Here is a 13240-nt window from a genome sequence, read left to right on the forward strand (position 1 = left end):
AGAACTAGTCATTGCCTTTTTGTAGGAAAACGGACACATAGCCTTTATCACAAGTCGTGTCAATGATTTAAAGTTCAGTGTCAAAATACAAACTGCACAAGCAGCACCAGTCCATGTGACTACAGCCAGAGGCCAGGGTTACTAAGGGTTCACTGTGCATCGCCCCACCACCCCCAATCATCGCAGTCGTCCTTTGCGGTGACAGAGGCATCTCCCCCCTGTTACCCTCAAATCAGCTGCGCTTGGGTGAGTGACGCATTTTCCGCCAGAACACAGTAGGCCTCATTTTCCTCCGTCATTCTTCAAAGAGATTGCACTGGGGTATATTGGGCTCTGGGGTAGGGAGCGGATCAGAAGACATTCAGTATATATACTATGTGCTTCCAGGAGGGGGAGAATGCAACCCACGGCGGGTGGAAATCCGAGACATTCATTTGAGATTCCATGGCTTGTGGGTCGGGCCGTGAGGGTCTGTGTGCATATTGTGCCACGTTGGGGGAGAGTGAAACCCCTGTACAGAGACACCTCTGTGTCAAAGCATGAATAATTAATGTGCCACACATTGTTTTTCCGACAATGATACGTTTCACTGTAAGGCGAGGGCGGAGGTGCATTATGGATCTTATAATGGTTACACTGTGCCTTACCCTTGTATAGTGATGCAATGTCTGGAGCTCTCCATCCAACTCCCACTCAGCATGGCTCGGAAGTACTGAGATCGTGCGCACAGGATCGCCCTACAAATTCACACAAACGAGCAGCCATCAACGGGTCAGTTTCACCCACCACTATTATAATATATCATAACAAACAAGCAGGCATCAACGGGTCAGTTTCACCCACCACTATTATAATATATCATATCGTATGTCTAAAGAAGAGGCTGTGAAGTGACAAGTACTGGAACATTAACACATTCCCTCACGTTGCCAGTGCCAGTCAAATGCGTGAAGAGATCCTGGGCAACCAGGAAGTGCAGCCCCCCCAACCACACTACAGTGTGGCTTCAGTCTAGGCAAAGAGATTTTAGAACAAGAGGCGAAATTCTACAAATACTTGGAATCACCACTAGATGGCCGCCATCACTCTAATATCGCGGCACTTTGTCTATGTAACGCCTCAAACATGCACGTAAACATGCACGGTTGCGTGTGCACGTGCATAAATGCATGCGCACACACTGACATTCAGAATGAATATGTTACTACTAGTTTCTGCTTTGATCCTAAATAATTATGATAAATAAATTGGTAAATCAATATATGAGAGTAGAATAGGATAAAGACAAGTTTTTGTTTTGTACAGCATGACTTTAAAGTTTTTTAAAGTAACCGGAAGTCACGTCATCACTCCAATATGGCGGAGGCACTGAGCGCTGGTTGTTACTATGGGACTTAATGGGAGTTTCGCCTCTTTATATAGAATCTCTTTGGTCTAGGCTGCGGGTGATACGCGATGGAGTTGTTTTGGTCCACGTGATGTTAGGAATGGAATTATAACCTCCCAAACACCAGATTGTCTCATTTTTAGCAGAAAAAGGAGTAATAAGCATGCGTGCGCGTGCACGTCAGATCCATATGTAGGCTGTCTAACATGTGAGTAAAAGCAAAAACTAAATATACACCTGTATATAATTTTGAATTACTTGATTAAATTAAAGAGTTCCCTCGTCTTGGCAACGGCGGATTGTGGAGAGAAGAACGAGTCCCGCGTTCTTGGCATAAATTGGAGCACCACATGCCTATTTTATATATAAATCTCTTTAACCTTCGGTTTTAAAATTAGACATGTGTGTTGTAATTACACGCCCAAATCCATATCGTCTGTTCTCGCATAATGAATGAGCCACGTTTAACGTAAACAGATGATTGAAACGCAGCCAATCTCAAGCACACTGAATGCACTGCTGCTGAACACCATGGAGGATTTTAGCGATGTGAAATGCAAGTTGGAATGTCATCTGTATGGAGCATGTTTAAGGACATTTTCTGCCAGGATGGGCAGTATAAAGTCGGCGAAAATGTTCTCTGTCTGTCTGTCTGTCTGCAACACAGAACAGAGTGGACAACGCCGCAGCTGAGGCTCGTCTGATTACTCTCAGTTGGGGCGAGGGAAGCAGAATACCACGGTTGGACGGGTCTAATACATTTGAATTATCCTCGGTTCGTTTCGGACTAGGTCCAGTTTTCCTCAGTCCTGTTTCAAACAGAGTCCACGTACATTTCCGATGTTTTCTCGGGTCTGTTCGGACCGGTCCATTTAGCCACGGCATTTTTAATTTTTCAGTTCATGTTGCACTACTGTTTTATACCCTCAGAATTTTACTAAGTTGTGGTTGCACTTTCACAATTATTGACTCCTAGATTTGTTTGTTAGCAATCTATTTTGGGCCCAAAGTTATAAAAATAAGTAATATATTATGAATTTAATAAGCCACATAAAAAGGGCTTATGCCTTATGCAACATCTAAGCATTGCACTGCAACACGTTATGAACTTGTAGATCTGATCTGAAATTTTTCTTTGGGAAATGTAGTAGAAAATAATTACAAAAGTCACACCCGTGTGAAGTGAGGGGCGCTAATATATTAAAGTCTAACTCATGTTGATTAGGTGATTCTCTGTTGTTAATGGCATTTAATGTTTGTGTTAGGGACAAGATGACGTACATTTTCACTTCATTGTCAATGGCGTTTTTAAAACATTGAACTCAAAACAAACTAGCGCCCCTCAAAACTGGATATTTACTCAATTTACAATTTAGGCATTTAGCAGACACGCTTAATCCAGAGCGACCCATAAAATGGATCCGTTACCTACAATGTAACAGAAACAAAGCTTTGATGACAATGGTATGCCGGCAAAGAGAAGCCAACGGTATAAGATTGAATAAGTGAGACTAAATCCTTGTCACTTAAAATGACTATGATGGATGATGTTGTGACTTAGCCACTAACCCTGTGGTTTCATTCCTGTGTAATGAAGTATGACATAGACAAATGGCACTGAATGAACAGTAGCTTGGGAGCTATGGAGAAGGAATGGCTCAAATCACTGAATATATCACGTCTCCTGTGTGTGGTCAGGTAATGGTAGTTGACGACTATGGTGGGGAGATCCACTGCAACACTGAACCGCCACACGTGTCAGTGTTGTAGCACTCTCGTTATGTCATTGAAAAAAAGGGGGGGCTGGCAGGCTGCTCTGCTCACATCCAAGAGGAGCAGCTTTTCTTTGGCTGCCTGATTCCCCGTGCACTAGCAAGGAAAGACCAGGCAGTCTCCATGGTTACCGGCCACCACCATCACCACCACCTCTGCATCGCTGGAATAGGCTCACTGTTAACGCCCTGTGATGCACGCTCGTGGCTAGGAGATGAGGAATCTCCGTCTGCACACGCTCACAGAAGAAGCAGGGCACATCCGCCATACTGATCCCTGGACAAAAAGCAGGAGCCACGTGTCTGTCTGTCTGTCTGTCTGTGTGTGTGTGTGTGCACGTGCGTAAATTTAATGAGAGTGGGATAAAGACGAACACATGATGTAAACCCATATAGATTGTGGTTCTTGTTGGAGTGTGCCTAGTGCCTACAGAGCCCTAACCTGTGGCAGGGGAAGACCTGATCCCCCACTTGGATAGTGATGTCACATTGCTCGCCTCTCTGGTAGAGGTCCAACAGGTCTGCTCCGAGCCCCGAGGCCGGTTCCAGAACACCACCGTCTAGTAAGATGTAAGGACGAGGAAGGACAGGAGAGAGACACAGAGAGAGAGAGAGAGAGAGAGAGATCATGTTATAAGTATCCCTACATCTGTGCAAAACAAAAGCGGTATTGTATGGGGGTGGTGGAACTAACTACTAGAGGGAGCGACCACAATCTGGTACTACCTACATTTAGAAAGAAACATGGGAAAATTCACATTCTACTACTCTGAATCACTGGTTTCCCCTGGTTTTGGCACAATGGAAACAAGTCCCTTTTTGTCTTAACCTTTTAGCTTGTACCTGTCTGTTGACCCAAAACCGGCTTTGATTTGTTCATACCTGAATCATCAGGACTGAAGGGGTTTGTTGGGTCGGGAACAATCACTGGATCAAACTCCTCAGCCTCTGGGATTGAACCAGACGAGTACATCATGCGCCGCTCTGCTGTGTACACTCGCCTGCAGGGAGAGAGTGCTGTGTTTATGACTTAATCTTATCTCATGATGCACCTATGATCACGTTGGGTAAACACAGTGTGACTATGAAGACAGAGGTCCCAGTACACAACACCAGTATTATTTAGGAACAACAAACCAGTTGCCATGCATACCATCGCTGAAGAACTGTATCAATCCCAATACACATCTATTCTACAGTACCTGATAGAGCCCAGTATGCCCTGTTATCCCCACACTATGGCACTGTCAACAGAAAAGTCCTACTGTATCTAATTGTATTAAACAACGTCAAACTCACCAACATTGCAGCTGTACGAAAAGCTTGAATTATCCTCTTTCTATTAATTATATCTGCAAAGTGTTTGTTTCATAAAAATCCACTGTAATAATAATAATAATAAAAATCCACTGTAGACATGTTGATGAGCTACTTCCTGCCAAAGATTCCTTGCAGGTGATGGTGACGTGTTGGGAGTTTGGAAGTGCTCATTGAAGATCACTCAACGGTCCTGCGTACCTGTGTTTTGAATTTGCACATGCAGGAGGCAGCAAGAGGTTGCTTTACTGATAACGAGCGCTTCCAAACACTGACAAATCATCTGCAAGGAATCTCTTGACAGGAAGTAGCTCATAGTCATGTCTACCGTGGATTTTACTTTGCAGATAGAAAGAGGATAATTCAAGCTTTTCATACAGCTGCAATGTTAGGGCTTAGCGCCCTCTGTAAGAAAAGCCAGGGAACTGCAACAACACCAAGACAAAGCAAAAGGACCCCTAAAAGTTAGATCAACTGTTGTCTAAGCGATGATAACATTTAGAGATATTATAGCCAAAATGCTATTCAATATAAAGAACAGACACACAACTCCAGTCCATGCACAAGTGTCAGTTTGAAACAGGAACAGTGTTGATTTCGCCAACTAAAACTATGATGAAAAATATTTGTCGACTACCTTTTTTCACAGACAAAAGCTAAGCTATGATGACAAAGACTACGACAATTTTGCAAACAAATAAAAACTAGCCTAAAATGTTAGGGAGGGACTAGTGGAGAAGATATCCAGTAGAATTAAAAGAGAAGTAATTTTATGTTTGGTTGTGTGCACGACACGTGCCACTCTCCGAAAATAGCTGATCTACAAGCTCACAACGTGTCGACACGCTGTGAGCTTGTAGATCTGCACACAGCTGAGTATAAATGAGGCATTTCAGGACCATCAAGGCTGGCCAAAATACATTTTAGTTGACTAAATCAACTGTAGATTTAGTCGACTAAAATCTTATGGTATTTATTCAACTAAACATTTCAGATGACTAAAACATGACTCAAACTAAACGGAATTATTGTATTCAAAAGATTATTACTAAAACTAAATCAAAAGTAGCCGTCAAAACCAACATCTGATTTCATTTAGAACTGGATCACATGGCTCAGTCATTATGTGAACACATGCTAGTACTTATGATTGAAGGGCAACAGGGGTTAGCAACCTCTGTTGCAGCAGTCGCAAGAGGCACCACGCAAGCTAGTACAGACTGTACAAATGAGCAATACCTCAGTCTCCCGAGAGGAGGGGAGGAAGGGAGACTCGATAGGACAGATTCAACGACAACCACTACGAGTGACACAGACGCAGAGAAGGCTCCCTTGACTCAAATACACCAGAGTAAGGCCAAGTGTGGAAAAGGACGGACACATGAACACCGCATAGACAAACTAGGCAGGAGGCAAACCATAGTCCTAGAGACCTCCCAGTGCCTGATGTCCCCCAAGAACACACAAGGCAGAGAGAGCTTCCTACTAGTTCTGGCAGGGGAGAAAGGTCAGTGGGCAGGTCCGCGGGGGGGGTGCCCTGGGCGCGGCGGTTGCTGAGGAGCGGTCAGCACTGGTTTGCTGCACCTGGCCGGCAGGTTTCGAAACACAGCCTGTTGGCCGGGTGTGGCTCGCCCTCCCGGCGCTGGTTGCGCCTCGGTGATGGCTGTTGAGTGTAGTGGTTGAGGGTTGAAACACTCTAAGAAGGTTGGAGACGACCTGATGACCTATCCTCCAGGCCAAGGCATCCATTAGAAATGGATTATATTCGCATCTTTGATGTATTTATAAACTAGTTGCACGTACCTGAGGAAGTCCTTGAGATCCGTGCTGACAACGTTAGGAAGGTGGACTTCATTGGTGTCCTTGTGAGCCCCTCTGAGTATGTGCGGAGCTCTGGCCAACAGCAACACTCTGTGGGCCTGCAGGGCAGTGGACCCAGCGCACACTCGAACATCAGCCTCCAGCTCCTCGTGCAACAACCTGACCATCATGACATATTATTTCACGATTAATTGTCACAAATAAATGCAATTAACCATTTGTGTTTGTCATTGAACATTGGAACATAATAAATCTAATTTCTGTTTGGCATTTATGGCCCCTACACATTGTAGGACTTTTAAAGTTGTCTGCGAGTCCTCTGATCGTTATGAATTTCACACTACAGGAGTCTTTTTTTTTAATTGGCTGTCATTATATCTTTGTGGTTTCCACACTAAGCGATTGATCGCCGACTAGGGATCACACACTGCAAGACGATGCAATCCAGACCCGATACATAGGTTACATTTGTTTTTTATTTCAATTAATTTTGACGTCTCACGTATGGGTGCAGGATCCCACGATACATGTGCGAGTCTCTCTCTCCGCACACACGCACACACAAGAACATACAGGGCGAAATAGACAGACAAGACAGGAGTCAGGACACTAAAATCTTGATTTTCATTAAATAAATGATTCTCTGTCTCTCTGCGACATGTTTAATAATTTAATACTTTCAAAATATGTAGAAAATCTACAAGCTCACAACGTGTCATAGCGCAACACATTTTGTGATTGTAGAGCTACTATTTCTGCTATATTTTGAAAATGTATGAACCTTTTTTGTAAAATAATTGCGATTAACACCTGTGATCAGGCGATTACGTAATACTTGTGACAGGCCTAAAACACAATATTGGGCGGTCTAATTTGCTTTACGTTTGAATTTTAGGAAAAGATGGCATCTCTCTCCTCATTTCCTGTCAGCCTACTGACTCTCCCTCCATAAAAAATATAAAATAAAAGGCGAAAAACTTTAATAAATAAACTGTACATTTCATATGAGGAACATCCATCACTTTCACACACTGATCATAATCCAAAACAAGCCAATGGGTGAAGTGAAGTATGTAAACAAACTCATCTGCACACAATGTTTCTAATCTAATTGTTTATTGCAATTAGATTAAGATCTGAGGTGTTATTATCATGACAGCTTATGGTCACTTCCAACTTTGGTGAAATTAATCTAATGGCCTGATTTCAGTGATTTCCTACTACTTCAGAGGGACTGAGTCTGAGCACTCAGCACAGTCCTCGGGGCCTGTCTTCACCACCCAGCACCCATCATTAAATCCCATTTAAATGACTGATCTGGGTGACCCAGATCCCAGAAAGTGGTCGGCCTCAAGCCAACTGGACTATATGAGTTCCAACTGCTGGCGCAGCGGCCATTTCCCTCTGTAGAACTCAGGCAGGGAATGAGAATGAGGTCACCAGCAGCAAGAAAATGCCTGCGTTCCAATCCAATACGCACAGGTCCTCAACCCACTCCAGGTCCCTCGGAAATACATAGTGGGAACATCATTGTATAGCTGGGTGTCGCTTACATTATTTATAAGGTTGTTTGGACAATCAAGTGGCATGGGAAACTTGTGGACAGTAAGGCGCCTGCTCACTGGCTCTCGGTGTGGGGTCTGACTGAGGAGCCCCATGCCATGGGTCTTTCAGGGGTTCTCTGTAGTTAATAAGACTATACATTTGTACACTCTCAAGAGTGAATACTGGGGACTTTAGTGTTGATTAAGGTACCAGAGAAATGGTATGCATATCAAACTGAAGGGTCCTTAAAAAAGGAGGGGGGGGGGGGAACAAGAAAAAGGTTGAGAATCATTGGTTTAGCAGACATGTCCCCTTGGCCCTCAGGCGGTAGCTGTTGGACATTTCAGTTATAGGCTCAAGTTATTGTCAGAGTTATTGATCATGAACGGCACCTAAGATGACGAAAGTGCAACTTCCAGTTTTAAAAAGGGATTCCCAGAGGGGATGACAATTTATAGCGGATTGGAACACAGTGTAGGAAAGTCTCCTCCACTCCCTCCATCCTCCGCACCCTTGCAACAACCTCATAACTGTGCATGGGCGAGGCATGGGAGGCGAGACTACACTGTCACTGACCCACCAACAGATGGCACTGATGAATTACACCAACATTTTCCGGCATGCTGCAGCTCACAACTTGTGTGTAAAGCCAGCTGCTTCATAGAAGGTATATCCCATGATCCTAGTGTAAAGCAATATATAGCACAGACATGAGAAACTAAGAGGAGACACAGAGAGAGAGAGAGAGAGAGAGAGAGAGAGAGAGAGAGAGAGAGAGAGAGTATTGTGTAAAGGTTTTAGGCACTTGAAGTAGGGATGTGAAGTAGGGATGCTTTAAAAAACAATGCCATGAAAAGGTTATCGATTTACACACAGTGCAGGAACAAAACTAAACAACCCCTAAATTAAATCAATATTAGGTGTGATGACCCTTTGCCATTACAACAGGCACGCTTGAGCAAATAATTATTTTTGCAGGTAGGTTGTTCCAAACTGACTCGATTATGTTGTGCGGATCAAATCTTTTACAGCACTTCAGCACTTTTACAGTTCTTCTTTTCACCAATATATGTTTTCATGGTTTTGGCTGTTTGTGGTCATTGTCATGCTGCAGAATGAACTTGAGTCTGAGCAGATGCCTCCGCAGCCTCCCTGATGGTGTTGCATGATGGAGAATAATCTGCTATACCTCTCAGCAGTGAGGAGACCATTATTCTGACCAAACCTCCAACTCAATTTCCTGAAATGTGGCCAAGGAACCTCCACCATGGTTCACTGTTAATAATAATAAATCTGCCTGTGACCTTGCTGTTGCAGGATGACCCACCGTAAGTCTTGTTGCAATGCTCTCTCTGGGATTGTTTTTTGTCAGGTGAAACCTGAGGCCCATTTTAATAGCGACCTAGTCATCAATGGGAGTCGCCCCCATGCTGCCTAAGGGCCGATTCATACTCCTATTTTACCGCTGTTTCGGCGCTGTAGTGCCGAAATGATTTCGGCTCGTCAGAAAATTTCAGTAGCACAGAAGAGTCGACTTTAGGACGGTACCCGCCCCCCCGAACCTCAAATGACGTCACATTGTAGGCTTTACAGAGCCGAACCGACTTTTATTCGGCTCTAAAATAGGAGTATGAATCAGCCCTAATAAGCTGACAAATAAGCCTGACAAATATGACTATGTAATATTTCTTGTTTAGATCCAACTGTCTTAAGCAACCTCACCGTTTAAACTTCAACAACCTCAGCTCTTTAGTATGGCTGTTCCTCACCCATTTTATTCCTTCTACACAGCTGTTTCTTTTTCAGCTAGTCCTTCTGGCTCAACCTACATACTGTATAACAACACACCCCAGAAATATGCACACACACACACACACACACACACACGCGCTATACAACTATGATGGTGTTTGAGAAGCTTCCATATATTAGGTGCCATCGCAATCAAATGAATGCAGACTAAATATGTGGTGTAATGCGTGGTAATAATAATGACATCAGCTAATGAGAGCCCTGTGTTCCTGTGACTCACGTAGGCCAATATTAGGGACTTGGTGTTGTCAGTGGTCATATAATGGCATGCATGTGTGACCTCAGTGTTTATCGCTCTGTGTAAATTGACACAGAAATGACTCACGCAAGACTACATCTGTATAGGCCTACCACATGATGATGACTTGATGAGTCTGTCCGTTTTGTAAGCGATTGTTTCACCCCTGACTTTACAGGCCTAGGTAGTCTAAGTTTATCAACTGTATATCGGTTCTGATACCTTTACTTTTTGGAAATGATACAGCATAAAGGGTTTTCTCCACCGTTTGTGGACGGCTCAACCCCATTTCGACCCACGCAGGGATATCCTGATACCGTACGTAACCTCTCCTCGGAGCTAAGTGTAGATATGAGTTTTCAAACGGAGCTATCTGTACAATAGTGTTACCTGTTTAAGTCCTCAGACAAAGCTGCTGACAGAGATCTCTTGAGCTGTGCTTTGTATCTCCGCTCCTTGGCCTGGAACGAAGCCTTGCGTTGCTCCTCTACACCACTCATGGTTTATTTGGCCGTCTACCACTGCAGGAAGGCACACATCTCACTTTAACTACGGTATCTCAATTTAGCTTACCGGTATGTTATTTATTGGACTGTTGAGCTGCAGGTCAAAGGGGAGGAATGGACAAGAAGATAGCATTCATTACACATTAACACAAGCCCACACATAGGCTACATAATACTGATTCAAAGGCAGCAAGAATTCACCTTCAAAAACCCATTTAACAGCCACCCCCCCCCCCCCCCCCCCCTGAACCCATCATTCTTCTCACACACCCAAACACACACTCCATCTCTCGCCTTCTCTCTCTCAATCACACACACACACACACACGTCACACACACACACACACTGTACACACACTACATTGCAGCATTTGCAGTTAGCATAATATGCACTCAGCTAATAACTACCGTTCTATTTACATCAGATCACAATCACAAATGTAGCCACTCACTCTCATTTTCCTCTTCTATGCGACTAGTCAGCAGGCTAGCGATGGCTAGCTAGTCATCTCTCCAGTCCGTCCGTGCACTCAACACCTATACCTACTACTATTACTATTGAAAATAAAAACGGAATGCAAGCAATACGTTGGTTATTTACAGTAAACAGTGGCTAATATCTCGCCGGTGCAGCAGTTGCGATAACTAATTAGCAGTTATAACTAATTAACTGACCCATAATGGTAGTAAGAGCTGCGTTTGTGTTGACATCATTGCACGCTGTTCAGCTGCCGCCCGGCTGTAAAAATGCAGGAGGCGTCAATTACGTCATCGTCGGAACGACTTGTGAACACCGCACATGCGCACTATGCCACAAAATGTATTTACTTCGTCGTACGGCCATGCGTACGACGGCGTCGGACCGAAAATAGCCGATCTACAAGCTCACAACGCGTCGCGGACGCTAGTCACGCTACATTTGTAGATTGCGTATTTGTCAAGCAACGCACACACGCTCAAGCGCATAGATTGTCATCCCATAGCCCGGAAGATTAGTGCCGCTCCAATTAGTTACCTTACCTACCTCTATGACCTACTAGGCTTTCCATTTCACAGCTACTCTGACTGTGACAGGCAGCCAGGCTATTATATATCACATCAATATTTTTAAACAATCTTGTATAAATTTGAACAATTTAGAATATTTTTGAAACATTTTACCAACACATGGGGGTATGTATGGGGTTCCCTGACACTAAATCATTTCAGATGGGGTCTGCTGCCAAATTTGGTGTCCTTAACATGAAAAGGTTTGAGATTTGAGAACCACCGGTATACACACACACGCACGCACAAACAAACACACACACACACACACACACACACACACACACACACACACACACACTGTCACTGGCATCAGTACAATACTCTTGTTTAAAGCAGTGAGCAGTGTACAACACACCTCATGGGGTATTGCCTCTGCAACTGAACATTTGTTCAAAGATTGTTGGACAACGATTTCAGAAACTTTATACATCCATGTATGATAACAGCATTCTAAGGTTAGCAAGGAATATCACCTCTAATACTAACCATATGTTGTATGGAGAATATAGGTTGCTACCTTCAGGAAGGAGATATGGTGTACCAGCATACAATAACCAGACTAATTTGTGGACATTGCTCTTGTCTTCATGTCTTTATGTACAGTATGTAATATTGGTTTGTTCTTTGTGCTATGTCAAATGTGTGTGTGTGTGTGTGTGTGTGTGTGTGTGTGTGTGTGTGTGTGTGTGTGTGTGTGTGTGTGTGTGTGTGTGTGTGTGTGTGTGTGTGTGTGTGTGTGTGTGTGTGTGTGTGTGTGTGTGTGTGCGTGCGTTCTGCATACTTGGCTGCTGGGACGCAAGACAATTTTCAGTGTGAACTGACAATAAAGTACTATATCATATCATAACTGGGTAGCTTACCACTTGTCACACCTGCTTACTTTGAATGTCATACCTATACACTGATTGCACCATGGGGCAAAATGCACAGTAAAATCCACAGGGTTATTGTAACTCCAAAAGTCTACAAATTAAAATAACAAGAACAAGGTACTACCGAAGATTCACACCAATTACTTTATTTATAAAATCGCATGTTGTAGACCTGGCTCAGTGAATTTCAAAATGCAGTGTATTAGGAAGAGATACAAAAAAGTACAATATTCAACAATCACCTTTTTTGTCTATACAGGAAGATAACATTCTCTATCTGAGCAAATATAATTGAGAAGAAATACAAAAGAAAATAAATAAACCTTTTAGACAACACTACCTGATAGAGGGAGTAGGACAATGGGCTGTGCCCAAAGTACAGTAGACTGGGGTGATCCTGTGACACAACTATAGCAGACAGCACCACAGCCTATAACGCCTAATTTGAACTTGCGTCGCTCGCTGAAAAATAACACATTTTCCACACAAAAAAGAAAAGAAAAAGCAAGCAAGCGACGCAGCCATACGACAAAGAAGTGTAAATTAGGCTTCTCTCAGGATGTGGCATCATGTCCTTACATCGCTAAACATTAACTCGAAAGTTAAAAGGCACCACACAATACAACTCACGAGGAGACTTCGCACACTTGTAACGTTGTAACCAATAGACTTTAAGGCGGATGTCATGTGCAAAAAAATCATCTTGAATATGTGTCAGATGTACTACTCGCGTGTCCTCTATGATGAAGTGTGCTTTTGTTCTTTTGCTGACATCTTTAAAAGAAAATACTCGAAATGTGTAAGGTTTTAAAGAATGATTGCAGTATTGTTTGTTTTCACAGGCATATTCCAGGCTTCCAGGACAGGTATGGCAACATGGGGAGCGCTGGGCGGCCAGGGGCAGAGCTGCTGGTGGAGGC

General features: G+C 43.5%; 2 protein-coding genes across 4 annotated transcripts in view; both read right to left on the reverse strand.

Moving 5' to 3' along the window:
* Positions 1-11127, reverse strand: part of btbd8 (BTB domain containing 8) — a 31908-nt gene extending 20781 nt beyond the window's left edge. The window contains exons 1-7 of one of the 3 annotated variants that reach the window (XM_083767516.1): positions 11074-11127; positions 10851-10953; positions 10283-10492; positions 6280-6456; positions 4042-4160; positions 3602-3719; positions 648-737 (exon numbers count right to left, since the gene is read on the reverse strand). In XM_083767516.1, coding sequence (XP_083623642.1) covers positions 648-737; positions 3602-3719; positions 4042-4160; positions 6280-6456; positions 10283-10392 — 614 coding nt within the window. In that variant the 5' untranslated portion in view covers positions 10393-10492; positions 10851-10953; positions 11074-11127. Of the gene's footprint in view, positions 1-647; positions 738-3601; positions 3720-4041; positions 4161-5962; positions 6031-6279; positions 6457-10282; positions 10493-10850 lie in introns of those variants that run through there. The other 2 variants (XM_083767517.1, XM_083767518.1) reach the window with 2 other exon arrangements.
* A 1783-nt stretch (positions 11128-12910) lies between these two features.
* The window catches only part of ephx4 (epoxide hydrolase 4), a gene marked incomplete at its 5' end in the record, with an annotated part of 9826 nt that continues 9496 nt past the window's right edge, over positions 12911-13240 (reverse strand). Inside the window, one exon of the mRNA XM_083766562.1 lies at positions 12911-13240. This exon is cut by the window's right edge and continues 253 nt beyond it.

This window comes from Protomyctophum parallelum (genome assembly GCF_964188405.1).
Source record: "Protomyctophum parallelum genome assembly, chromosome: 6".
In the NCBI taxonomy this organism is placed as follows: Eukaryota; Metazoa; Chordata; class Actinopteri; order Myctophiformes; family Myctophidae; genus Protomyctophum; species Protomyctophum parallelum.